The 27838-nt window shown below is 39.4% G+C and overlaps 1 protein-coding gene across 1 annotated transcript in view; it reads right to left on the reverse strand.

The window, feature by feature from the left end:
* LGR5 (leucine-rich repeat containing G protein-coupled receptor 5) overlaps positions 1-27838 on the reverse strand; it is a 121954-nt gene that overhangs the window by 23448 nt on the left and 70668 nt on the right. Inside the window, exons 4-8 of the mRNA XM_004675890.2 lie at positions 21434-21505; positions 7980-8195; positions 6091-6162; positions 2623-2691; positions 126-197 (exon numbers count right to left, since the gene is read on the reverse strand). Coding sequence (XP_004675947.1) covers positions 126-197; positions 2623-2691; positions 6091-6162; positions 7980-8195; positions 21434-21505 — 501 coding nt within the window. The remainder of the gene's footprint in view (positions 1-125; positions 198-2622; positions 2692-6090; positions 6163-7979; positions 8196-21433; positions 21506-27838) is intronic.

Raw genomic sequence — 27838 nt, forward strand, 5'->3', positions numbered from 1 at the left:
CTGCCTGTTCTGCTCCCCACTCTGTCTCTGGTGAATCATCTCACTGACCCTGCACCTCTGACCTGTACCCCAGTTCTGTATGAATAAATAAATAAATCTTAAAAAAAAAGCATATAGCCACTTACATTGTAATAAGAGAAGGATTGCCTACAAAGGCTTTTTCAGGTATCGACTTGATATTGTTGCTGTGAAATCCTCTAGAAAGAGAGAAAACATAGCATATAGAAACTAATGTATGCAGTAAAATTAGCTAGCAGCTTTCTCTCCAACCCCCACAGGCAATCATCAGCACCTTTAGAAACTAAAGACAAGGTTAAATTTCTCTATGCATCTTAGAACTAACATGGCCTCACTTATTCTAGGAGAAAAAAAATCACAAGCTGCTGTCTCGAAAGGAACACAGGATCTGAAAATAATTGTGGTGTTTTATGGAAACTTACAACCCAATGTTATAAGCAGAAAATTCCTCTTTTAATACCCAGCACCATCACCTAATAACTTGAGACAGCAAGGACACCTTTGGGGAGATAATTATAATAATTCCTCCTGACCCCATTTGAAGCTAAGAAAAGAAAATTGACTGAAGCTGCAGTGAAGCAGAGTTAAGGAAGCTCCTTATGAGGACAAAATTTCCTGAGCTGATGGAAGCTGCCCCAGCTCAATGGTCTGTGATAATGAACTGACTCATCTGTTGGTGCTAACATTGTAGGAAAGGGAGAGGGGTAAATCAGGGTCATTGGGTCCTCTGGGGGCCTGCAGTTGCTTGAGGTGAAGGGTACCTGTCCACACACAACAGTGAGCAAAGTCACAGGTGGGGTCTTGGGGCAGAACCCACTGTCTAAAGTCCTTTTCTTATAAACTGGCCCTGCTCTTCGGCCCTGGAGTCGTGTGTCTTATTTCCCTCTGCCAGGAAAATAAAGCATGGTTTTTATTTTCCTTTCTAACATTCTTTACATAAGTTATTCATATTTTGGAGTACAAAGAAAAAGTTCAGGAAATTATAGCATATGCAAAACTATAGGTGGAATGTATTAGCTGGACGTTAGTTTTACTGTAGTAAAATCATGTCTTTGTTAAGCACATTGTACCCATTCAGTTCTAGAAGACTTAGACAATCTAGGAAAGCTTGCACTTAGAAATTCTTAGCAAACAACTGAATTCCATTACAGTTTTGTTATAAATCTATATAGTATACAAATGACGGGGAATATAGCTCAGGAAAAGATGAGTATGGCTTAGAGAAATATGTGTATAAATTGAATATATATGAATAGAATGAATGTAAGTAAATTTATATTGAAAAATATATAGGTGAATTTAAATGAGTTTTGCTTCCTGAACAGGTACTTGAGCATTGGTGAGGATTAGGGAACAGGTATTCTTACCTTCTGTGGTGGGCATGTAAATTGGTGAAGATTAATTCCCAGGATTAGAATTAAAAGTGTGATTTGGGCTCTCCCTGGTGGTACAATGGGTTGGGCTAGCTGAAGTCACTGCAGTGGCTGCTCGACCCCAGCCCCGGAGGCGACCACATGGCGCGTCAGACCTCTTCTGACCCGCCCGCTGCTCCCCTCAGCAGTGTACTTTGTCAATCTGCCTATTCTGCTCCCCACTCTATCTCTGGTGAATCCTCTCACCACCCCTGCACCTCTGGCCTGTTACCCCAGTTCTGTATGCATAAATCAATAAAATCTTTAAAAAAATTTTAAAAAGTGTAATTCTTCCTAATTATATTCATGTGCTTAAGAAAAAATTACAGGGCATTATAGAATGCCTCGAGGGACTGTCTACACTGCAGGCATATTATTTCTCTACGCCATGGGTAGCAGCAGCTACACACACAGAAAATAGAAGTATTCGAATGTCCAGATACACAGGAGAAAGAGTGAGAGGACATATGGAGGGAAAAATGATACTGTGCAAATGATTTTACATTTACCCTAGGAAAAAAACTTGGATAGTCAAAAATATTGAACTATTAATCCAAATGAAAAATAATTACATGAGAACATTTTTATATTTAGCCATTGAAAATTAATATGTTTGCAAAGATAGATTGTAGTTTTACTGCTCCTTTAAAGTTCAAAAAATTTAAAGAAAACATTACAGAAATCCATTATAAGCTGATTTTTGCTGGTGACAGAATTCATTAAAATACACTTCTAGTGTACTTAACCATTAACTATAATGACCTTTAGAATAAATATCTATTGTGAACTTTTAAATTTTTCCTGTAAGTCATATTATAGTAATAACCTCACATTTTATTTTATATTTTTATTTTTCAAACATGTTTTATGCAAACAAGAACTAGGATATAGGCTAGAGTTGTGTGTGTGGGTGTGTGTGTGTGTGTGAGAGGATACTCCATAGAAAGAGTGGGGAGCAGAACAGGTGGATCCACTAAAATCCACTGCTGAGGGGAGCAGCAGGCGAGACAGGAGAGTTCTGCTGTGCCATGCGGTCACCTCCCTGGCAGGGATAGAGCTTATGCTGCAGTGGCTGGTGATAGTTTGATATCTGAGACTTTAACTCTTTTACCACCAGGGAGGCCCCCATACATATTTTAAAATAAAGTCATGAAGAACAGAGACTGTCATTAAATTTATCCTAAATACTTACAGTTCTTTAAGGTTAGAGAGTGTCCTGATTGCCGCAGGGAACTCATCAAGGTTATTGTAATTTAAATCTCTGGAAAAAAAGTAAGGAATATTTCAGTTTTAAGTAAAAATTCTTATTTGCTACAAGGAAAGTTAACATCCTGTTCCAATGGACCAGTAACACTGATGGAAATTCTCATTCTTTTTTTTTTTTTTTTAAAGATTTATTTATTCATACAGAACTGGGGTACAGGCCAGAGATGTGGAGGGTGAGAGGATTCACCAGAGACAGAGTGGGGAGCAGAACAGGCAGATCAACGAAGTACACTGCTGAGGGGAGCAGTGGGCGGGTCAGGAGAGGTCTGCCGCGCCATGTGGATCTCCTTGGGGCAGGCGGGGATCGAACTCATGCGGAAGTAGCTTAAGCTTCTTAGTGCAGTACTTTAACCCGCTGCGCCACCAGGGAGGGTCCTCTCATTCTTTTTTTTTAATGGAAGTAAATTTTCTTAGTTTCCTAACCATCATCATCCACAAGCATTTGCATTAAAAAGGGTCTTGAGACCACACACGAGAAATTTCAGGCTCAATATCTTCCGGGCATTTACTTATTTATTTATTTTTAAGATTTATTTATTTATGCATATAAGAACTGGGGTACAGGCCAGAGGTGTGGAGGGTAAGAGCATTCACCAGAGACAGAGTGGGGAGTAGAACAGGCAGATTGAGTGAAATACACTGCTGAGGCAAGCAGCAGGAGAGGAGAGGTCTGCTGCGCCATGTGGGTCACCTCCCTACCAGGGATCGAACTCATACTGCAGTGGCTACAGATAGCTTCATAGTGCTGCACTTTAACCCATTGCACCACCAGGGAGGAGCCTTATCTGGGCATTTAGAAAAGGGAAGGGTATGCAGCAGTATTAATGCCCAAATAGGAAGGCTCAACCAGGAGGTGAGGGCTTGCTGAGATAATTCTTCACCTGAACTTGTCCCATCAAGTTGCCAGCTCGCATGTGGACTTCCAAGGGCTTCTGAATCCCACCCTTTTCCTTGTATCCTCTTTAGCAGCTGACATTCTCCTTGTTTTTCAGCATCATTAAGAGAAGCTTTGTCCCTGCGGCCTGTACAACACCCCAGTCACTCCCAGCCTGAGGTCCTGGACGACAACCTGCTTCAGAGAGGTTTATGTGATGCAGGGGCTTTCAGGAAGGGCATTAGGTCTAGAATTTGCTCAGGGTCACAAATAATGATTCAGATCTGCAGTATGTTTTCCTTGGTCTGTAAGCAAAGCTCTGTGTTAGCCTTCATGCACAGAGATGGAACGGCCAAATGACCTCAAGCCATTAATTTCTCTATCCGTTCTGACATAAATGGCTTTTCATTCCATTCCTCACAAGTGCGCTTTATAGACCTACTCCACCTTTTATTTACATCTTTGTATGAAAAAGTAATTGCCTGCTGGTCTCTGGGAATGGCAGATTTCCCAGATGACACAGAGAAACCTTTTGGTCAGGCAATCAGATGTGGTTAGATCTTCCTCTGTGGAGAGAATTGCTATTTAATTTTAAGAGAGAGATAATTTGACTGAGTTAAACATGAATCAAGATTCCTACTTGTCTGGCACAAACCATCCTTAAGCTATACTGCAGGCAGGAAACGCGTGTCTTTTGTGGACATAAATTTTCTTCCTGTTTGTAAATCTCTCCAGATGCTCTGTTTTGATTAAATGAGGATTGGGCCTTATAAATTTCTTGGATTTCTAGTGAGGGAAAGGAAGAGGTTGGGAATAACCAATTTACTGATCCTCTGTAGCCCTGGGCAAGGTGAGGGAGGTGTGGGGGGAGGGAAAGAGACTCACATGAATTTGTCCTGAAATGTTTGACTCTGTGGTATTTATGTGCAGTCCTGTGTCCTTACCCCAAACAGGTGGTGGGGAAAGAAAGACTATTTATGGAAATACTTATCAAAACCCATCTTGTTTTTTGTTCCTGTTGTGTTGAAAAGGACTGGAAGGTGCTTTCCATTGCTAAGATCCCCAGACCAGTGCTGTGTAGATAAAGGAAAAGTTTTAATTTTCCCCAGCAGCTGACGGGAACTACAGTCCTGCCCAGACAAGTTCATCTGTGGCATCGCCTCATGAGGATGATTCTGTTCTCCTAAGAGGAAAATGCACGGTGACTTAAAGGAAACCTTAAAGGAGAGCTGTCAGGCTCCTCAAGCTCAAGAAGACCACCCATGGGTGGTCCACCAAGACCTGAACCCAGACCTAGTTGGAGGCTAAGTTGCTAAGTTTTGTGTGCACAGGAATAATGGATGCCAGAGCCATAGGAGAAGTGGTTATCTCTTCTGCAGTCTGGGTAGAGCCAACTGGTACTTTGGCTTGTTGAACTTGAGTATCAAAAACAAGGGAGTGATGATGGGGTCACTTGGAGCCACGTCTCCCAGCACACATGGGACAATGACTTACTGCCTGGTGCCGTAATATCATTATACTTCTTTTTTTTTTCTTTTAAAAAAAGGATTTATTTATTTATTTATGGATACAGAACTGGGGTACAGGCCAGAGTTGCAGGGGCGGGAGAGGATTCACCAGAGTCAGAGTGGGGAGCAGAACAGGCATGTCACTTACCAGGACAATGATATGCAGCTCCTCCCCTGGGGAAAGGCTGAACCCAGGTGTGGCCCCTGAGAATACTCTTACAGCGACTCTGAGAGAGGCTCTAGGCAATGGTCAGCTGACTGGACTTTACATTTGTTCTAGGTACCAACTCAGAGCTGAACTCTTGACTCCTTCTTTGGAAGTGGTATACAGTAGGTAAGCATGGATTTTAAAGTCAAATTACAGAAACCAAGCAAATTCCAGTTATGCTACTGAATAGATAGATCAGCTTTGTAAAATAACCTCATCAGAGCCTAAAATGGAAGAGCTACTCTCACGCAGTTTGTAAAGGTAAATTGAAACCACATGTACCAAATGCTCAGTGCAGTATTTGACAATAGATATATTTAGTACATGGTAGCTATTATATGTCTTAGTTGTTTGAATTGCTTTCATGAACCTTTGCTGTTTGCTAATGTGACGCCTGTTCATCTCAGATTAGATCCTTGGGTATTTGCCTACTCTGTATCCTCTCAGTTAGTGGGGAGGACTAGGCGTATATCAGTGACCCTGAGGGACAATATAGGATTGATCTTTGACAAGTACACATTCTTAAGCAAACAGTCACTGCTCAGTAGCGAACATCTCATTTAGCTTATAATTATACTAATTTATCACTTGTTAGATTAAAACAAAATCTCATTTTTATTGTTCAGCTGTATGTATATGTGTGTGTGTGTATGTATGTCTGTAAAATAAAGCAATTGTAAATACTCGTTTTAAGGGCAGACAATTAACCAAACCAAACAGCAAGTCTGACTTAAGGCTATTTTGATTCTTTCAGAATACTCATGAAAACACTGAAAAAGGGAAACAAATAAAAGGTCAACTTACAAAGTCTCCAGGCTGTGGAGCCCATCAAAGCTTTTCTTTCCCAGGGAGTGGATTCTATTGTTATGGAGATGCCTGCAGAAGAACAGAACGGACGCGGGATGAAGGCACCCACACATAGAAACTTAGGCAAGACCTTTTGATGGCTTATGTCCAAAGAAACTTATACTAAAGAACCTGCTAATTGTGTATAAGAAATTCCTTGCTTAACTTTTTTTTTAAGGCTGCCTGTTCACAGGTGGTTTTATACCATAGACTTTAAAAAGTGCTCAGAGTTTTACCAGTTGGGAGGTGATGTCAGAGAGTACAATACTGATAAAAGTAAATTCAGGTTGTTCAGTGTGGCTTTGGGATGCAGGATGTTCAAGAGAGCTACTGACCATGATTGACCAATGGAAGATGGAGGGACGGTCCACGTCATGCTAAGTACATTTTCTATGAAAGATGGTTCACAATGACTGCCCATCCCCCATCCCCTGCTCCCCCCAGGATGGACACACCGGTTAACAGGAAATTACATTTCAGCCAGAGTGGTGATCAGATTTTTCAGCTACCCAGGAAATCAGCTATCTCAACACAGCATTAGTGTGTATAATGATCATCTTTGGCTCAGAGATAAGTTAGGGAGGTCAGGGCCACGGAGGACGGCTGAGTGCAGAACTGAAAACTGGGGCAAGTCCCAAAGGGAGTTTTGGAAAATGGGCATGAGGACAAGGGTGAAAAACAAGAGCCCGAGCTCTGGAACTCCATCCCCTCTAGTGGAGGAGAGAAGTAAAGCAACTACCCAACCTCTGGTGGGTCTGCAGCAGCATCTTTGTATGTGCAACAAATTTGTGAATAGCACAAAAATATCTTTCCCTTCCAGACCAAGGTTTTTATTAATTTCATGTGAGTTCTATGCAACATTTATCGAGCATCTTCTACAAGCAACACATGGGGAAAAGAGATTGGGGGGAACCTAAAAAGATGGATAAGACCGACCAGCCCCAGAAGAGTATATATTACTGTGTGTACTGTGTATACACACACACACACACACACAGTATACTATGTACACACATGTGTGTAGAGTATACTCCTAGAGGAATATATATTACCTGCATATATATATGTGTAGTGTACAGTGTACGTATATATATATATATATATCATATGTACAGTACATATTATAGTGCAAGAGACAGATACATACAGTCTGCCATCTAAAGATATTGTGTGGAATCGCCAAATGAAGTGATGGGTTGGTGGGTGAAAGGGAGAAACAATAAAGAGGTCTTTCTCAAAGTCTCTCCCCACATAGATATTACAGCCTTTAGAGCACTGTTATTTTCCTATGATGACTATGACATGTGTGGGGTACATATTTGAGAATCATTTGACTTGCTAATATAATGAAATCTAGACTTACTGGGGGGAAAAGTCATATAAATACTTAGCTCCCATCAAGTGTTCATATTGACTTCTCTTACCTTGGCAGGGATTCAAGATGTACTTGTTAGAGAATAAGAAGGGCATATTTCAACTTTACCTGAATTATAAATGACTAGAAATATGGTATTTTTATTAACTTGGGTCACTGTACTCATTGTACATTTGGGTGATCACCTCCACAGCACACAATGAGTTTCCCTAAGGCAGAGGACATATTTTATTATCTTTGAATACCCAGCAATGCTTGGCACTCAGCAGGTGCTTGATAAATGTTGTTTAATTCTCTTATACAATTAGAACATTTATGAGTCATTGGCGGGGTGGGGGGGTGGTTCAGGGAGATTTCCTCCCTAAAATGTTCCTATTCAAGGTTTGAAGGGCCAGCCCTTTAAGGCCAAGGTCTTACAGTGAGGTTAGAAACTGTTAAAAGAGAGAGAGGAAAAAAAATCAATAAAACTTACAGAACCACCAGGCTGGAGAGGTTTCCAAAGGCATAGTCTGGTATGTGGTGGATTTTGTTCAGGGCCAAGGTCATAGCCTGCAATGCTGATAAACTTCTGAAGGCCTGGACAGGGATTTCTGTTAAAGCATTGTCATCCAGCCACAGGTGCCGCAGGGAATGCAGACCACTGAAACAGTCATGAGGTACAAGGCTGATGTGGTTGGCATCCAGACGCCTGAGGAAGAAAGCAAACCAGAATGGAAAATGGAAAAGAACAAACAAAGCCAGGCAGAAGATGAGACTTGCAAGAAAAGCCTCAATGAGCTGATGCAGAAGAATGAAATAGGGCTTGGGGTCCTTGGGATCCCCAATATTCAGAACATTTCGCTTTCCTTCTAGGTGCTGCTTCTCGGTCATGAGAACCTTTTCTTCTTGCAGCCTGTGGCTGACAGATTCCATGAGCTGTGATTCTCTTCAGGCTGTGGGTAACATGTGTGAAGATGGCCTCCCTTAAGGGGTACATTTCTGAGTGATGACCTTTAAGCTTTTTCCTTTGATGCCAGGAATGAGATAGCCTCTCTTCTCCTAGTCACTCCAAGCCAAATACATTTAGTTTTCCCTGACTTTGAACACACTGAACATACTAATGAATTAGTTTGTTCATTAAGCTCTGGACAAAGCCAGTTTCAGTATCTGAAAGAGACTGAGTCGTTTTTGAAAGATTGCTGGAGATAGGCTTTGGGAGCAGCGAGGAGGCCACTTCTTTTTTTCTTAGCACAGTGCTGAAAACCTGGAAATCTCTGGCTTTCTTGCTAGTCCTACCAATTGCATCAGGTTGATGTTGTTTTTCTTGACATTTTAAATGAACAATAAAATTAACAGCTTTCCCAGTTATTGCTTCCTTTTCCACACAGATTTTTTTTAAATGGGGAAATCCAACTAAAAATAAGTCTGATGAGTAAGTTATTGCAGTTTCAGAACCAGCAGAGGGAGTGCAATACATTTCTTTTCCCCGCTCCAACATAAACAGGGACTATAAGACAAAGCCTTAGCTTTTTTATTGAAGTCACAGAATACGCAGATTAAACTTTTCGGTAAGGTGCCACCAGTCCTCATTTCTCCCAAATCTGTGCTCAAGTGCACACATTTCCTTGCATTTTCAAAGCTTGGATTAAAGAAAAAAAAAAAGTGCTGCATTTTAAGCAGTCCATGTATTAGGAAGGATTAGAAAATCACAAGTGGATTTTGAAAAATGTTTTAGGAAGCTTTTAAGACTAAACAGATGCAGGAAACACACCAGGATCACAAAATAATCTCTTGCCAACCAAGTTTAAACAATTTAGAGATAGACTTCTCTGAGGTAGGAGGCTAATCTCTGTGAAAAGTGGTTGCCTCACTTCAGGTCACGTGCTGTTCTTCCTGACTGAAGGGGAAGAAGGGGTGTCTTCAAGGCCCGGGGCCAAGTTTTGATCCTCATGGAGATAAGTTTTCTTGGAACAAATTTTAAAGAGTTCAGAGTCCTAACTCACTCACAATTAAATATCTAGTAGAAAACTATCATTGTAGGCAGCAGAAACACAGCTTCCAAATATCTCAAGGTTCTGTCAACAAAAGAAACTGGAAATGTTTGGCAAACTCAGCACTGTCTTTCTCCATTTCTCCAGCAGCAACATGTTCAGTCTCTGTTCAAATAAAGTATAATTTCACCAGGGAATGCAGAGCAGATTGTTTTTGTTTGACTAGAAGGAAAACACATATGTAAACTCTCCTTAACGATGACGCTGATTAAAGAATGAAGAATTTATTAAAATACTGTGAGCTTCTGCATTTTAGTCCACATGCATCTGGTGATTGCCAGTTGCGAATACATCAAGAATCTTGAAAACGATGCCTCTTCAAGTTCAGTGTCCACTTTGGGGTGTACTTAGAGAAAAGACGCCGTCAGCACCCAGTTAGAGGCTTGTCTCCCCTGTAATTTAGGTTCCCACTAAAGTTTTGGCTCTATCTTGAAGGGGACTGGCTTCAGTTCTCAGTAGTAATAAGTTCATTTTTCTGGACAGATGTCTCTTATGAATCACCTTCCACCCCCCATAAAAAGAATGTAATCTCTTCTCTGAACTGTAATGTTAAGAGTTATGAGTAAGACAGGGCAATTCTTTAATCATAATACTCCAAACTACCAATACCCCCAGATTTAATGATCATGTATCTTGAGTGTGATGTTAAAGTATCTCTGCCTAAACAATTTTTTCATACAAAAACTTCCCATGCATAAGATTCTTTTTAAATGAAATATTTGGAAGTCCACATTCACCTGGCCTTAGTGGTCCAAACCTACTTCAGAGAGTGGTATCTTGTTCACACTCAATGGCATTAACTGATCTGATCTTAACAGAAGATCGCAAGGCTAACCCGACTGTGGCATTCATTAGCCAGCCACACATGCAGGTGGTTTTTACAGAACAAGGTTAAGACTGTGGACAAAGCAGCTGGCAGGGCATAAGTTGTGCCTATTCAGTGAGTAAACAAAGAGCTCATATTATATCAATCTGGTCGTTTAGGGCAGGTGGATATTTTCTATTCATAAGCTTGGAAAATGCAATATTTAAGCCAACATCACTACATAATACATGAAAACATAAAATGCTATCAGAAGGAACAAAATAGGTATAGCTCCCTTTTGTGTTTCTTTATTATTTTTACCTCATACAAGTTACAGGGGGTATGTGGTAGTGTGGAGGCAGCTGATTATCTGTACACTTGTGCAGAGATTGGGTGAGAAGTCTTAGGCTCAGGTCCTGTAGCTGTGCAGTCCTGGCCAAAGCAGTAGACCTCAGCTCTCACATCTGTGAAATGGGGCTGACACTTCTCTGTCTTATGTTTAAAGGAAACATGCTTAAATTATACAACACGGTTTTGTAAACCATAGAGCATGTTAATGATTCTAAATGACTTATGCTGGCTTAGAGCTTGTGGTTTTGTTTTTTGACCATCGAAACTACTCAGGAAAAAAAAAGGTAAACTCTAATACTTCATCAAGAGTTGATTAAAATGAGTTGTTAGGTTGTCAGTGAATTTCAGTTCTGAGCAATGCAGACTACTTCCTCCATAGCAGAAATAAAGATGTGTCTGCAATGAATTATTTTTTCAGCCTTCTGTGTTACTGGAGAGTGTATGAGGGAGACAAAGGGCCAAGAGTTTTGTTCATTACTGAATTTATATCTTTATTCTGAAGGCAAAGGAGAGAGTGACATGTGATAGATGATGCATTTGCAGAGAAAATTCCTAGCAATGATCTTAGCCTTTAAGCATCATCAATAATATAAAAGAGGCAGCACAAAACTTGCTTGCTGTTAAGTGTAGCAGTGAGAGTGGCCTTACCTTCTTTCAGATAAATAAAACCTTTTAATTATGATATTGAAATGCAATCTGAAAAGTAATCTCTTTATGGGAAAGGGTATCCATTTTATGCTCCCTAAATTACTTACAGCTTATAGAAAAATGATACATAAATCAAATTTTACTCTACTTCCAATGTCATCTATAATCACCTACATAATAGAATATGGCAAACTAGAAAATTTAAATTAAGATTCTACCACGTGGGGACTCCCTTTATCAAGCTGGAGCCAGCCACTGCAGCACGAGTTTGAGTTCAATCCTGGATGGCCAAGGAACTAACCCAGCCCTGTGGAGACCTCTCTTGTCTCCACTGCTATACTCAGAGGTGTATTTCAGTACATCTGCCTGTTCTGTTCCCCACTCTGTCTTTGATGAATCATCTCATTACCTCCACACCTCTGGCCTATATATAAATATATAAATCTTAAAAAAAAAAGAAAAGAAAAGAAAAGAAAGACTCTGCCACTTATTTAATTGTGAAATTTGGGGAATACCAATTAATTTCTCTGAAGTTAGATTTTCATATCTGCCAAGCAGGATTTTAACTCACCACAGAAAGCTGTACAGTTGTACAGGAAAGCGCTTTTCTACAAACGCTACGCTTTATTATTTGAGGGAAGTTGTTACACTTAGGAAGTATTATCAATCTACTTGCCACCTCCCTCCTTTAAAATTTTCTTTTATTTTTCCGTAAAGGTTCTTAATCCTGTAACATTTCATATCATTCTATAGGTCACTGTCTATTTTTTTTGGTCAAATGGACTGGCAAGATGGCTGAGTCTATTCACAGCACCCCTTACTGTGTAGTTCATAGCTACACTGCATGTTTTGATTGGTATTATCAGGAGGCTTCCATCAGAGAAAAAGAGGCATGTATCTTGTGTTATGCCGGCAAAGAATACTAACTGCTCAAGATGTTAATGAGCATGACTGAGGAAAGTTATCATCTAGCACAAGAACAGCATTTTCAGTAAGTATGAGCCTTAAATGGCAACAATGGATGAGAAACGGATTTATCATGACTTGTGGGCATATTTTGAAATAACTTCTTTGGAGGGAGGACTTGAGTTTAGAGAGCTCCACATTACCAAAGGGATTTTGCTGTGCAAACTTCTTGGCCAAGGGGACAGACTCAAAGGGGTTTAGGTTGTCTCTCTTTGTCACTGGGACTGGTCAAGACCATCCAGTTCACCTGATAGGCTTCCATGATACTGAGCGGCCAAGATCAGTGCTTGGAGTGTGCTAACTTTGCCCCCAGAAGGTTTCTGGGTTACTTACCTATGACAAATGTCCCACCCTCTCTCAAGCAATAAGATTTCCATGAGAATGTTCTCTGGGGTGGGTTAATTGCTTCCTGACTGGACACCCTTGAACAGATGTGTCATGGAAAGGTCACTGTGATAACAGAAAGCATTGGTAGGAAAGGAGGTGACCAGGGCAGTGACCATGGTGAGAAAAGCAGAGTGTCTAAAACAAGTATGCAAATGGACAGGAAGGACCTGATAGGAAGGATGTGAGATGAATATGCCCGACAGAATGTGGTGAATTGTCAGGTGTAGCCAGAGGGGGAAGAATGAAGCTACGGTGACTCAGTGTTTCAGCCAGGGGAACTGGGTGATGGTGATCATGCTGCAGCAGGGATGAATGTTGTTGCCCACGTGATATAACTAAAAATAAAACAGAACTTGCATGTTCACTGAAAGTGCAGTTCTGTAACATCAATGCATTCTCTATAATGAAGGGAAAAGGCAAAGTTAGCACACTGCAAGCACTGAACTTGGCCGCTCAGTATCATGGAAGCCTGTCAGGTGAACTGGATGGTCTTGACCAAAAAGAAATCAATCTTTATGTTAGACATTTATGTTAGAAAGTTCATTTTCTTGCTATTGTCTAAAGATTTTCCTAATGTCTTCATGTATAAAAGGTTAACTGTACAATTTTTCTTTTTCTAAAAGAAACATTTTTCAGTTGGTGCCACACCCCTGAAAGGAATTTTTGATTTATAAATGCCATTATTGTAAGGATTAGAAAATCTATGAGCTCATTCTTGCTATTGTTCCAGAAAATGGTCCTTTATGTACATCATATATAGTACTTTGCCACTGTATCACACAAATGTGTTTCTTTGTTTGAGAATGTTTTTGATGAGCTATTAACTATAAAGAAGAAAGCGTTAGTTAAAAGATAAGCCATTGATCCCAACTAATGCCTTATCTGAGATGACTGTAATAATGTCAATTATTAACATATATGACTCAAGGAGAAAAGAAAGCCAAAGGTGTGAAGAAAATTGCAGCTGTGAGTATAATACAGTTTAGGTTTATTTTTTTGTTTTTTTTTTTCAAAAAAAAAAAGAATTATGAAACATGAAATTTCCATGACTGACATTGCTATTTTTCAGGTGGATGAGCATTTTTCATGATAAGTAGCAGTGATAGCAGTGACTTCATTTTTATAATGAAATATAGATATATATTTAGAAATACATTTTAAAGTCAACTAAGTTGCTCAATTCTCAGAGGTCACCACTGCCATGAATTTTATAACAGGGAGATTATCTACAGTCAAAATAACAAGGGCATTAACTTCTTCAGTTTCATTTTTTTCTCTCTAGAAAACAAAGACCTTCTTTTTTTTGCAAGTGGGGCGGGGGGGGGGATTAGGGGGGATGAGGAGTATTATTCTCCCAGGTACCACCAAAGTTTGAAATCTGGAGGTCTTTTTTGAATCTTCCCTTGCCTTCCAGCCAATCATTCAGCAGGTTCTCTCCACTTATCTTCATCTCCTAGACTCTCCATTTCCACTGTCTAGTTAAGTCTCTTATCTCTTCACACCTGCATTACAGCAACAGCTTCTTAGCTGGTACTTTTGTCTTTGATGTCTTATCTCTTCAATTAATCCTGTATGCTGCTGCCAGATTAGTCTCCCTAAAACTGGGCACTGTGTTAGCAATTCCACAGTTCTTCCACATGACCATCCTTTCAAACCCAAACTTCCCATTCTGAGCTTCAAAGCTCCCCAACCACCTTATCTTGCCAAACTGTTCTGTGTCCTAGTCAAATTCCTTCCCTAGCTCCTTCTCACAGTGCTGCTTGGTCTTGTGTTCATGAGCATCCTTACCTCTTGCCTATGTAAACCTTATCAGTCTCCTCTGAACTGTACTCTTGAAGTGGGGAGTCCTCAGCTGAGACCATGGGAAAACTAAATCTTGCCTAAAGATCAACCCCAAAATCCACAAAGGAAGCACCCAGTCTAACCCTTGGGTCAGGAGGAGGAGGTAGGTAGAAGCCAAGGTATAGAAAGGAGTTTGCAGCTAGCAAGGTCCGTGAGTGCAGCTATGGTCAAGTTGGAGATACTGGGTAATCTGGAGCATCGGTTTAGGACCTCACTTAGAGTTTGAGGCTTCAGTTAAATTCTGTAAGTATTTCTTGAGTGTATTCTTTGTCTACGTACTAATCTGGAGCTAGAAATCTGGTGATAAACCAGGCAGGCATGGTCCCAACCTTTATGCAATATAATTTCTAAAGGTGAAGAGAAATGCATAGTAAGAGGATCTCACCTAAAGTTTACTTTTCTTTGTGACCCAGACCTGGACTTAAACTGCCTATGTGACATCTTTTCTTATTTGTTCCTCCTCAGACACACATGTTCAGGATCAAACTCATTACCTTTGAGGGAGACAAGATAGTGTGGTGGTAAAATGGGCAGCTATTGGAGGTAGTGAGACAAGAGTTATTGTCCCAGACTCTTCTCATCCAACTCCACTACAAACATATGACTTGAGAAGGTCAACTAACCTCTTAGCTTTTTGCTTTCTCTGCCCCCCAGGAAAGAATAATCTTAGTTCCTAACTCTGGAAATTGCTGCAAGGATGAAGTGCTAAAAGGAATGCAGATAAAACTGATAATAAACACAACACTGCTGCTTTTCTAACCATGGTTGTTAAGTCAGTTTCACATTCTGATTTTGTTCTTGCAAAGTTTTTGTAACCTGTAGCTTCTTTATAAGTCTTTTCAAAATTCCCTACAGACCTGTTCCACCTCGAAAAGGGGGAAAAGTGATGTGACATCACGTCTTTCTCTGGTCATCTCTTTAAATTCTCCAAAAGGTTACCCTACTTTCCAAAGTTAACCTTCATTTTATATCACAAGGCTAAAAAAGCCATTTTACATCTCCTTCCGTAATATTCATGCTCTCTTTTAGTTCTTTCTCTACCTGATATGATTGTCTATATGTGATTTATCATAGTACTAGGATAATCTGATGCAAGAGAATCTTTCATGTATAGAATTTGCATCAAGTAGTCACATTTTTTCATGTGTGGTGGTGAGGAACATGCTCTATTTTAAGCTCACTCTTCTTGTAAACATTGTATAGGAAGAGTTTTGCTTCAAAAACCAATTTTCTCCTAAAGTTTGAATTGGGAGGTATATACCAGGCAAAACTTCTCATAAGAACACATTGATGCTGGGCTCTGAAATGAAACTGTTAAATTGCAATAGGCAAAGCCCTAGACCTCTAGAACTTCTAAGACCTCCTCCATCCATGCACTGGTGTCAAAATCTAAACTAAACCAAAACCATGGGGCATTTTATTGTGTCAGTTTGTAATTCCCTTTCTGGAGACTATTTTAGTGGAAGGAATAATGTCATTGATACTAAAACCATTGTTTTTAAAACTCTTTAATCCTTTAATCTCACCCACTTAGTTACCTCACTCTGTTTTCTTTTGTCTACTAACCCTCATGGTTCCTTCCTTCCCAGTCTAGAGTCTCATCTGAACCCCAATAGGCTGTTGGCTGTTAATGGGGGAAAACTGCTGCTGGTGCTGGGCTTGCTTTATTTTCTGCTCAGCACTGTGAGCCACACTCTATATTCTTCCCCCTCAACTATTTGCTTGTTTACTCAGTGTTTTCACTATTGCCAGCAAAACCCCTCTGTGGAGCGTGGGTGAAATTACTGATATGACCAAGTTCATAGGGCCCAGAGGTGGGGTCTGTAGCCCTCAAGCTGATATGATAGATAAGCTGCATTGCAGATTGTGTTCTAGGAAGGAACCATATTTTCCTTTTTTAAAAATTTATTTTTTAAAACTTTGCATAGAGGAACAGGGGTGTAGGTCAGAGCTGTGGAGAGGTGAGAGGATTCCCCAGAGACAGAGTGGGGAACAGAATAGGCAGATGAAATACACTGCTGAGGGGAGCAGTGGGCAAGACACAGTGGTCTGCTGATCCATGTGGATCAGCTCCCTGGCCGGGATCGAACTCAAGCTGTAGCAGTGATAGTGCTGAAACTTAACCCCTAGGCCACTGGGGAGGCCCCTTACTTGGGTTTTAAAATATAGTCCTTGGAGTGATGCATTTGTAAAGGTTTAAACCTGGACTTCCAAAATAGATACAGTGATATAAGCCAACTTTACCTCAAAAAGAATAATTTGAAAATAAAAATAAAATATATTCTTGTACTCTGAGGATGAATATTAGCAAAATTGAAGAATGAGACAATGGTAAATATATACCTAATTCTCCACTCACTTTTTACTTATCAACCTATTTTCTTTTAGTGATTGTGCATACCCTACAATTAGCTTAACTAATGCAAACTTGAAATGAAAACTAACACGTGTTTAATCATGTCCTGTTTAACTGGACATATATGAAAATGTCATTCTCTGGTAACTATCAACGTAACTAATGGCACATGTTGGAACATCATTGGTGATGACCAACAATGAAGCCATGATTTTTTCATAGACCAATTTCTTAACTATTAATACAAAAGTGTGAGGATTCGGGAGGGTTACGTTCTGCATTTCCATCAAATCACACACAGTAATCTGACCCTACTCGAATGACTACAACGCCAAAAGTTTCTTGGTGAAATGCAACTCACTGTAAATTCTAGTCCCTTCCAAAAAACAGAAAGGAAATTCAGTTATATTTGATTACATTACCAGAAATCCAACTGGTGTCTGGTCAGTCATTACCCGGTTGTACGGAGGAAGGCTCTGGGCTACTGGGCTCTGGCACGGGGCCACTTCATACTTTTTAGCCCAGCAGTTTGTCAGCATCAGGAGAGAGTTAAAACAAACACAAGTGTACCTGATGTGTTTTCATTATGACCCAGGCAAATGACCTTTTGTTTATGTGGAATAAATGGAAAATTACATCCCTTTAAACATGAGTACTATTTGTTTCTTCCTTATAGTACGATTGCCAATTCCAATATATTAAGTTTCTCAAATTTTATTTATTGAATTCCAGTCTATATGGGTGGAGCAAAGTACTTAAATGATCTATTTCAGTAGCTCTTAATCAGTTTTGATTTGTAGGCCACTTTGTTAGGTCACGGAACAACAAATATTTAAATTTCTCAAATGCACTGTGCTTGCAAATCACCCAAGGATTGTATGAAAATGAAGCTTCTGATTAACATGAAACCCAAGTTTCTCAGGAGCTGCTGAGGCTGCTGGTCCAGGGATGCATTTGAAATTCAGGGTACAACAACAGCATGTGGCCTCCTAAATTTATCTGTCCCAGAGCATCAGTGGAATGAGGCAGAGGTATGTCCATACACACTGACTTTTATTTTATATTCTCAGTACATTATTAGTTGTACCAGAATGCAACATATAGTTTTGTTATTATTTCAGGTTTGAAGAGCTCAGGCAAATATTTGCAGATCATCTGAAGGAGCGCTAATGGACACTAGTTTTCCCAACCCTCCCTTGAAGAAGCGCTTGACTACATAATCAAACCAGTTAGATAACATTGCTGCTTGGGCCCCATCCTCAGAGATTCCGATTTGAATTCATTTGGGGTATAACCTACGTCTGGGGTTTTCTAAGTGTCTTCTTTATGGAGAGAGTTGACAAGCTCCTTCTCAGAAGTCCCAGGGCCAGGTGTCTAGAGGGTGATGCGCTCACAGCCCCTGGGCACACAGGGTGCTTTTTAGAGAGTGAATGCATAATATCAGGAAAACAAGCTTCAAAGTTGAGTGAATTCAAGAGAAATAAAAAGGGGAACTAGGCCCTCCCTGGTGGCGCAGTGGGTTAAAGCACTGCACTAAGAAGCTAAAGCCACTTCCGCATGAGTTCGATCCCTGCCTGCCCCGGAGGTGACCACATGGCGTGGCAGACCTCTCTTGACCTGCCCGCTGCTCCCCTCAGCAGTATACTTCGTTGATCTGCCTGTTCTGCTCCCCACTCTGTTTCTGGTGAATCCTCTCACCCTCCGCATCTCTGGCCTGTACCCCAGTTCTGTATGAATAAATAAATCTTTAAAAAAAAAAAGGGGGGGGACCATTAGAAAATGGCTAATGGAAGGTCTCAGTGTTGACTCCAACTCAAGAAGAGCCAGGTAGCAGCAGGAGATCTCCCATATGTTGACTGTGTGAATGAGAAGTGTCACCTTCCTCATTATTCTTTTTTTTAAATTATTTTTTATTATTTTTTAATTTTTTAAAATATTTATTTATTTATTCGTACAGAACTGGGGTACAGGTCAGAGATGTGGAGGGTGAGAGGATTCACCAGGAACAGAGTGGGGTGTAGAACAGACAGATCGATGAAGCACACTGCTGAGGGGAGCAGCGAGCGGGTCAGGAGAGGTCTGCCGCGCCATGCAGTCACCTCCGGGCAGGTGGGGATCAAACTCATGCGGAAGTGGCTTTAGCTTCTCAGTGCTGTGCTTTAACCCGCTGCACCACCAGGGAGGGCCATTCTTCCTCATTATTCTTACTGACAGAGAAGCAACACAGAGGCTGAAGGCGTGAAAGATGAAGCAGACCAATGACCATTAGAGTTAAAACTAATTTTTTAAATTTTCAGGGTGTTTAAAGGAAGCAGGAGGAAGAGTTTAAACACTTTGGGACAACAGTAAAGCTTTAAAGAGGCCGAACTTGAAGCTGGGGAGGGGCCCTTTTGTTTGGTGCAATACTGTGTCTGCCTGGTGGATGGTGAAGACGATGCTTATAATTAAATTTTCCCCCCAAATCTTACATTTATACCAAAGCAGCACAAAAAATGTGAGAAAAAATGGCATAGTCAATTTTCAGCACCTCCTCTGGGGGTGCTTTGTGCAACAGGACCCCCCGAGAAACAAAGATGCATAATCAGCCCATACAATCCACCAGGGGCCTAGTATCTATCCAGATGCCTCAGTCTGGAAATGTAAGTGTCCTACTGGAGAGTGAACCCTTGGCTTTTTCACAGGAAACACACTTATAAAGTTTCAAATGCAATTGTTTTTGGAGAGCCAGAAACCAAACGCAAGAGACACATGGTGAACAGTAAATATCTAGATGGTCAGAAACTAAATCTGAACACCTTTATCAGGGAGGCACCACCCAGCTCAGGTGAACAAAAGATTCATGGTTTTCTCTTTCTCAAAGACTTCACTTCTGTGTGTTTTCTGTTTGTGATCTTCTTTCAGCTGATAATGGCTTTTGATTACACACGCTTATCCTTCTATCTTCGGCCTGCCTCACAGCTGTTTACAGTTCCTACTGGCTACTGCTAGCTATTATCTCACTTTCTATTCAGTCACTAGGTCTGGTGTCCTTACACAGACTCCCTAACTGGAGAGGGTTTTGCTTTTCTGGACTCTTCCTACTTCTTCCCTTCAGGAGAAAGCTCGTGCAACAAAGCAGGAGAGATACTGTGATGTCATTAAGGAGCTCCTGCAAATGCCACAGACCGCTCCCAGGCCACAAAGGGGCCCTTGTGGGCTTGTTTATCTATAGGCTGGTGAAAACCTAGGAAGTGGCTTTGTGTGACTGGAGTCGAAAGCTTAAAATGATCTCAAGCACAGATTTGCTTTCATTAAAAAAAAAGAGAGATCAAAGGAAGAGAGTATCATCCCCAAATCTCACATTCTTCTTCTCTTGTGTCACCTCAGTAAAAGGCATTAAGCAAACTATAGGTCATGGTTTACTGATAGATTCTTTAATGATTTTCAACTAAGGGCTACAGTGTTTATTTACTTTTCAAAAATGCATTTGTCTCTCTCACCATTCTAGACCAGAACCCAATATTTTGTTTGGCAGAGAACCTCATTTTAAAGAACACGAGAGCACATAGCACACACATCTACATACTGAAATCATGTGCTATCTGAACCCTATACACTCTGATGAAATGGAGAGTGTTGATCGTGTTCTTGTGGCAGTCTTGTCAAATAAACACTGTAAGCAATTACTAACAACCCAAGCTCCAAAGTCTCTGGCTGGTAAGCTTCTTTTTTTAGAAATAACTAAATTTTGTTTATTTAGACATTATAAATAATCAGAGGGTAGAGACTCCTGATGAAGAGTTGTAGATTCAGAGAAACCAATGCCACAAATGTTGTATATTTGTGTTTTTGTATGGGTTACGAGTGGTGTGTTAATCTGAGGTGTAAATGTATGTATCTATAGGATGGTGAGTAAGTTTGTGTGACTGTGTGTGGTGCCTGTGTGTGGGACTGATTGTGAGTATATTTGCACATCTGTTTGTGGTGACAGAGTTTTTAGAGCTGCACAGAAAGACTTTAAGATATACCTTTAGATCTTAGCTATTGATCAAGGATTCCTGGTGTGCACACAGAACTAAAATTTAGTCTTTATTTGTTGTAGCAGAATTTCATTAGAAGACAGATTGCTAATCTAACAGTGAATAACTTGAAGATACCAAGATGTCTAGAATATGACACCCATTTTTCTAGGTATAAGGAAGGCTTCCTCCTCCTCCACCCACCCCTCCCCCCAATTTGAATTCAGGAACTAATGTTCCTGGGATTGGAAAGAAATGTAGGACAAAATTGTAGAAGTCGATTTTTTTTTTCTCTGTGATACCTGTATATATAAGAGGTAGGTGTTATAAGTCTCTTCCCTGAAGCCCTAAACACCAATACTAGTCCCTCCATATGTATTGTTAAATGAGGATGTGAAGAATTGTTGCTCTTATGGAAACTCTCAGTGATAATTTATTTAGATATTACTTCCAAGCAAAGAAGTTACTAAAATGGTGAACTGATCATTTCTATGCGTCTTCTAAAAAGGTCCTGAGGACATTTTGCAATTCAGCTGTACTTACAGGGACTGAAGGCTTCGCAAATTCTGTAGAGCTTCCATGGGTACCTGTCTCAGGTGATTATTCTGCAGCATACTGCACATTAAAAGAAATGAAGAAAAACATTAAAGAAAATTAACAATAATTAATGACAACTGGCCAGACACTGTTCTAGGGTTCAGAGAAGACATAGCACATCAGCAAAGGCTTGACCCTTAGAGAGTTTAAATTCCTATAGGAAGAGAAGTCAACAAATGGATATATAACATAAAGTAAGTGATAGGTACTATAAAACAAAACACGGATTTGGGATACGTAGTAAGATGATATAAGCTTTTTTTTTTAAAGTTGAATTTGGCTTTATTCATGCATAAAAAAAATCACATTTTTCTTGGAAATATTGCCTCTTTGTTTTATTCTTAAGCAAATTTACTCAGCAGAAATAGTATATACTGAGCAATTTTTTTTTTATTTTTACATGACATAAGCTTTTTATTTTAAAGATAAGGGCAGGTTTCTCTGAAGAGGTGATATTTGAATAGGGACCAGCATGGAGTCAGAGAGTCAATCACTGACTGAGCGCTGAGAAAGATGGGGGAGAGCAAGTGCAAAGGCCCTGTGGCCAGAACTTGCTGACAAAAGGAGCAGCAAAGCATCTATTATGAGTGACAGCAGGAGGTTGGGAGAGGGAAGCGGAGGCCTCTCCTAGAGGTCTTGCCGACCATGTAAAAGCTTTATCTGATTTTGCTTTAATGAAATTTTTTGGGAATTTTTAAATTTTAATTTTGGGGTTCCATTTTGCCCTTCTCTATGTGCACATGTTCCACTCACCTTCCACCAGACCCACCCTTGCCAATATGCTAGCTGTTTCCATTTGGCTCACTCTCCCATCCCCTTCTTCCTCCACTCCACTCTGTTCCTTCTGGAAACCATTAAATTCTTTCACTGAATTCAAGATTTATGCCTACTGTATTTTGAAAAGGCTTTATTTTAAATGTGTTACAAGACTCTTGTAGGCTTTCAGACAGGAAATGATGTGATCTTCTATTTTTAAAGGCTCATTCTGATGTCTGTGTAGATTAGACACAGTGGAAATAAGGACAACAGTAGGAAGTTACTAAAGATTTCCCTTCTTATGCAGAGTCATGTTTTGATAAAAATTAAATACTTCTGTGAAGTTTTTGCACTTTTACTCATCTGAGCTCAATATATATGTATATATTTTTTCCCCAAATATGGGGACTATAGAAAACACCTAGCAACAATGAAATAGAAATGTATTGTCAGAGGGAAAACAACATAAAAAAATTCTCACTAGATTCTTATATTTTGCAAACTTTTCCATAAATGTTTATAGCATAATAATTTTATAACACATTTCACCCCTGCCACCTGCCTCAGATATTTTATGGTCCATGTGAACCAGAGGCATTAGACTATTTTAGGAAAGCAGACATTTAAATAAATGTTTTCAGTAATTAAGTCATAAACTTGTGCTGGATTTTATTCAGAGACCATTTGTTTGATTCTCTCATCTCCAGTAAGCAAAGTTCCTTCTCTATTAGGTTACTCATTGGACTTCACCCCCATGCCTGCTAACTCCAGACTTTCTATTGCAACTTGCATGCAGCATTTTCTTGAGGAATATTTGTTAACTGTACAAATTCTCGATTCTCAAATATGTTCTTCAACCCAGCTACCTCTTCCCTACCACTAACGATCAGGTGTCAGGAAAATTACCTGATCTTTCTATTTTTCAGGGACCCCAACGAACACCTACCCTCACAGGGCTTATTGTGCTGATTCAAGAGTGAACATGCATAGAAAATTAACAATAATTAATGCTGCACAGGAAACATTTGATAAAGGTTGGTCCTTTTGTGTGTGAATAGATATAACCTTTCTCAAAGTTAACAGTATAACAAGTGCACATGGAATTTGCCATTTTCATAAATTAATATACAAAAGAGAAAAATCTATTGCAATGATTCTCAAACTGTAGGATCCATCAGAAGCTTTTAGAAGGATTGTTAAGACACAGGTTGCTGAGCCTCATCCCTTAAGTTTCTGGCTCAGGACATCTGGGTAGGGGCCAGAGACTTTGTATTTCTAACAATCTCCCAGGTGATGTTGAAGTTGTTGGGTCAGAGGCCATACATTGAGAACTTCCCTATGTCATGCTATGTATTGCTAATAGGATACTTTCTCTTGCACTTGAGTATACATTGAATGTGGAGATAAGGCCTAAGTTTGAGTCTTGGTGAGCAAGCCATTAACATCGCTGATTCTTTGGTGTTTTATCTGAATAATGGGAATAGAATAGTATTATCTGATTAAGAATATATTTGTCAAATATGAAGATTTTTATTGTACTCTTGGATATACAAATACAAGCTTATAGATGAACAAAATGTCAAAAGCATGAGATATGATTTATGCTTTTCTCATGATGGTTGAGATTCTGTTTTCTAAGTAATAGAATGTCATTTGTATGCTAATAGTTTTCTTTTGAAAGATCTTCTTTATTTATTCATACAGAACTGGGGTACAGGCCAGAGGTGAAAGGGCAGTGACAGGCTTCACCAGAGACAAAGTAGGGAGCAGAACAGGCTGACTGACTAAGTACACTGCTGAGGGAGCGGAGGGTGGGCCAGGAGAGGTCTGCCATGCCATGTGGGTCACCTCTGGGGTGGGGATTGAACTAATGCTGAAGTGGCTTTAGCTTCCTAGTGCTGTGCTTTATCCTTCTGCACCACCAGGGAGGGCCCCTATTACTTTAATAGTTTTACTAAAGTGATTTCATTAAGTTAAACTTGGATTCAGCAAACATTTCATAAATCAAGAGTCTCTAAATGTATTGATTCTTATGAGCAAGTGAAGCTATAGGGAGATAGTACACTTAGTGGTATAGGAAATGTTAATATGATAGCTTGAATTCCAAATTTTACATAATTTATCTGGAAGTAAAAAATTTACATTTCTATGTTATTTTATTTTTCTAAGCAGTTTTTAAGTATCATGTGAGTTGCATGTCACAAAGTATTTTCTAATTCACTCAATAATTGTGTGATAAATTTAAATTATTTCATACAGATGACAGATTTAACATATCTTAATTCTGAGGATAATCTCTAAATGGTAAAAAGTGTGTACTGAATTGTCCTATGCTTTGCTAATCAGTGAAGACCTTTAAATGTGATCTTCTTGAAATATTTGGAAACTTGGAGTAGAGGATAAGAGATATTTATTATTTGTTATCATTAAAAAATTTATTGATGTAACATTGGTTTAAATGTTATAGAGCATTCAGGCAAATAACAATATAATTTGACATCTACATAATACTTTTTTTTTTATAGTTTATTTTTACATCATTTTGTGCATTTTTCTATCTCAGTTGTAATCCCCATGGGCTTCCACTCACCAAATCACCCATGTGCCATCACCATAGTCCAGTGCATTTCATCCCCCCCACTGTTTTTGATCCCATTCCCCACTCCACCCCCATAAAATGTCTCTGGTATATAGCTGTTCATCATTATTATTATTTCCCCCCATGGTCCTTTATACTCCTGCTATGAGTGAAATCATCTGGTATTTTTCCTTTTCATTTTGGCTTATTTCACTAAGCATGATCTATTCCAGCTCCATCCATGTTACTGTAAACAACATGTGTTTATTTTTTTTTGGTTGCTGAGTAATATTCCATTGTGTATATGTACCACATCTTTTTAATCCAATCATCTACTTTTGAGCATTTGGGTTGTTTCCATGTCTTTCCAATTGTAAATAAAGCAGAAGTAAACATGGGAGTGCAGGTATCTTTTTGAATCAGTGTTTTTCTCTTTTGGGTAGATACCTAGGAGTGGGACTGCTGAGTCATATGGGAGCTCCATTTTCAGCCTTTTGAGAAACCTCCAAACAGATTTCCAGTTTGCATTCCCACCAGCAGTGCAGGAGAGTTCCTTTTTCTCCACATCCTCGCCAACATTTGTTGTTGCTAGTTGTTTGAAGATGTACCATTCTCACTGGGATGAGGTGGTATCTCATTTTGGTTTTAATTTGCATCTCCCTTATTACAAGTTATGCTGAACATTTTTTCATAGACTTATTGCATCTGCAATAAGTCTGATGGGGTTGTTTATTTTTGTTGAGTTTCATCAGTTCTTTGTATCTCTTTGTGATCAATCCTTTATTGCTAGTTTTGTGTGAGAAATTTTTTCCAAATCAGTGGTATGTCTGTTTGCTTTTTGTAATGACACCTACATAATACATTTTTTTTAAATAACTTTTTTTTTAAAGATTTATTTATTTATTCATACAGAACTGGGGTACAGGCCAAAGTTGCGGAGGGTGAGAGAATTCACCAGAGACAGAGTAGGGAGCAGAACAGGCAGATTGACAAAGTACACTGCTGAGGGGAGCAGCGGGCGGGCCAGGAGAGGTCTGCCACACCATGTGGTCACCTCCGGGGCAGGCGGGAATCAAACTCATGCTGAAGTGGCTTTAGATTCTCAGTGCTGTGCTTTAACCCGCTGCGCCACCAGGGAGGGCCATACATTTTGATTACCATCAAAGTTGTGTTTCTATCTACCATGATACAATAAATGAGGATAAGGTCTATTTTGGCAATAGAGGCAAAACTTTTCAGTAACTTCACATTTCTAGCTTTAGGAAATGAAACTTAATGAACTTTATTAATGATAAACTTTAAAGCTATGCCGAGCTACTTCTTAGCGACTTAATTTTTCAACTATTTCTACTACTGAAACACCAAAAATACAATTTTTCAAGTGGTCACTAAGTCCTGATCTCTCCCTAGTAAAGAATTTTTATTTAATTATTTTCAAATGACAAAACAAGAGCAAGTTATCTCCATTTTATCCTTACAAGTCTCCAGTGAGTCAATTAGAAAATTCTGTTTTTGTTTAAGATATTCCAGTGGGAGACAAAATAATTAAAGGTTTACAGCCCTATGTGGTGCAATTAAAACAGAAACATTCACAACACGGCTGCAGATTTCTTTTGCAAATACTCTTTAACTCAATGCCCTGGTATAAGCAGAGTATACCATGAACTGCATCTGGGTATAGACAGTTAAAGTATCAGAGTTATCATTCAATATGGAAGAAAAAGAAAAGGAAAGGAAATTCTTCCTCCAGAAAGAAAGGATGACTTCATTTTAAAAGAATTTCTTTCTCTGATGAGCTTTTAAATACTTTTTGACACAACATCCCCATGTTATGCTAATGGCACACATTTGGAATATCATTTTTGCAAACAGGACTAAACAAAAACAGTGAAGCAGAGGGAAATGAAATAACATGTTGAAAGAGGACTCTGTAATAAGTGATGGTCTGATCTTAGATATTTCCTTTGCCTAATTGTCCTGATTTTGATATAGAGTGGCTAGTAAGGCTCTGTCCTGGTTCCGCATGGGCATAGGAGGGCTCCGACTAATTGTGACTTCTCAATGGTTAGTTTTACCTAACATCTCCGGGTAGTTTTTGTTCTAGTCCTAGGTGATAGGAAAATGAACGATTCATTGACTAAATGGCATAGACAAAAAAAAAAAAAGAAACTTTGTTAAGGATTGGCTGGCTGAAAATTCCAGCAGGTAGACTGGGTATTTGGTAATGAATCAATAGCATATTTTTTATTAAGGACAAAATTTGCAGGATTAATAATCTTAAATCTTAGTGATTTTCCTGTGCTCACAGGTAACATGATTTCAGATATCTAATCATCCTCACCATGGATGACTTCATTCTCCATCTTCATGAACTGATGGCTTACTTTTTTTTACATATGTCCTTTTCACTTTCTTTACATAGGTCAGAGTTTCAAACAAATATTACTTTTATGTTACCTTCTTATCCTGTTCAATATAATCCATTATCTTTTTTGCTATGACTTTTGGACTTTATAAAACGTTTGAGAGAGTTTCCATGAAGGGAGGCTAAGCCTGCTTTATACAACATCTTGCCTTTAGGATTCCTGGTTCTACTAGGTCCAAATCTTTCTTATTAACTTATTTTACAGATTTATATTTGGTGTGGAAGGGCAGGGAAAAGTGCAGGTGGAAGTGAGGAAATCCTTTTTGCTGGGCTGAGCAGCACACCACAGGCCAGTTTACCACATACTAATCACATGGAAATGATGTTTCACAAATTTCCAAAAACACTGCAGAACGCAGAATGACCATGGCTGTAAACCATTGCGCTAACAACAAAATACTTTCAAAATATTTGATGACTGAATTTGTTCACTGAATACTGTCTTTTTTTTTTTTTTAACATTTATTTATTTATTTTTGCATACAGAACTGGGGTATAGGCCAGAGGCACAGGGGCGGTAAGAGGATTCACCAGAGACAGAGTGGGGGGCAGAACACGCCAACTGACGAAGTACACTGCTGAAGGGAGCAGT

The sequence above is a fragment of the Condylura cristata genome, unplaced genomic scaffold (assembly GCF_000260355.1).
Source record: "Condylura cristata isolate star-nosed mole 26May11 unplaced genomic scaffold, ConCri1.0 scaffold00004, whole genome shotgun sequence".
Taxonomy (NCBI): Eukaryota; Metazoa; Chordata; class Mammalia; order Eulipotyphla; family Talpidae; genus Condylura; species Condylura cristata.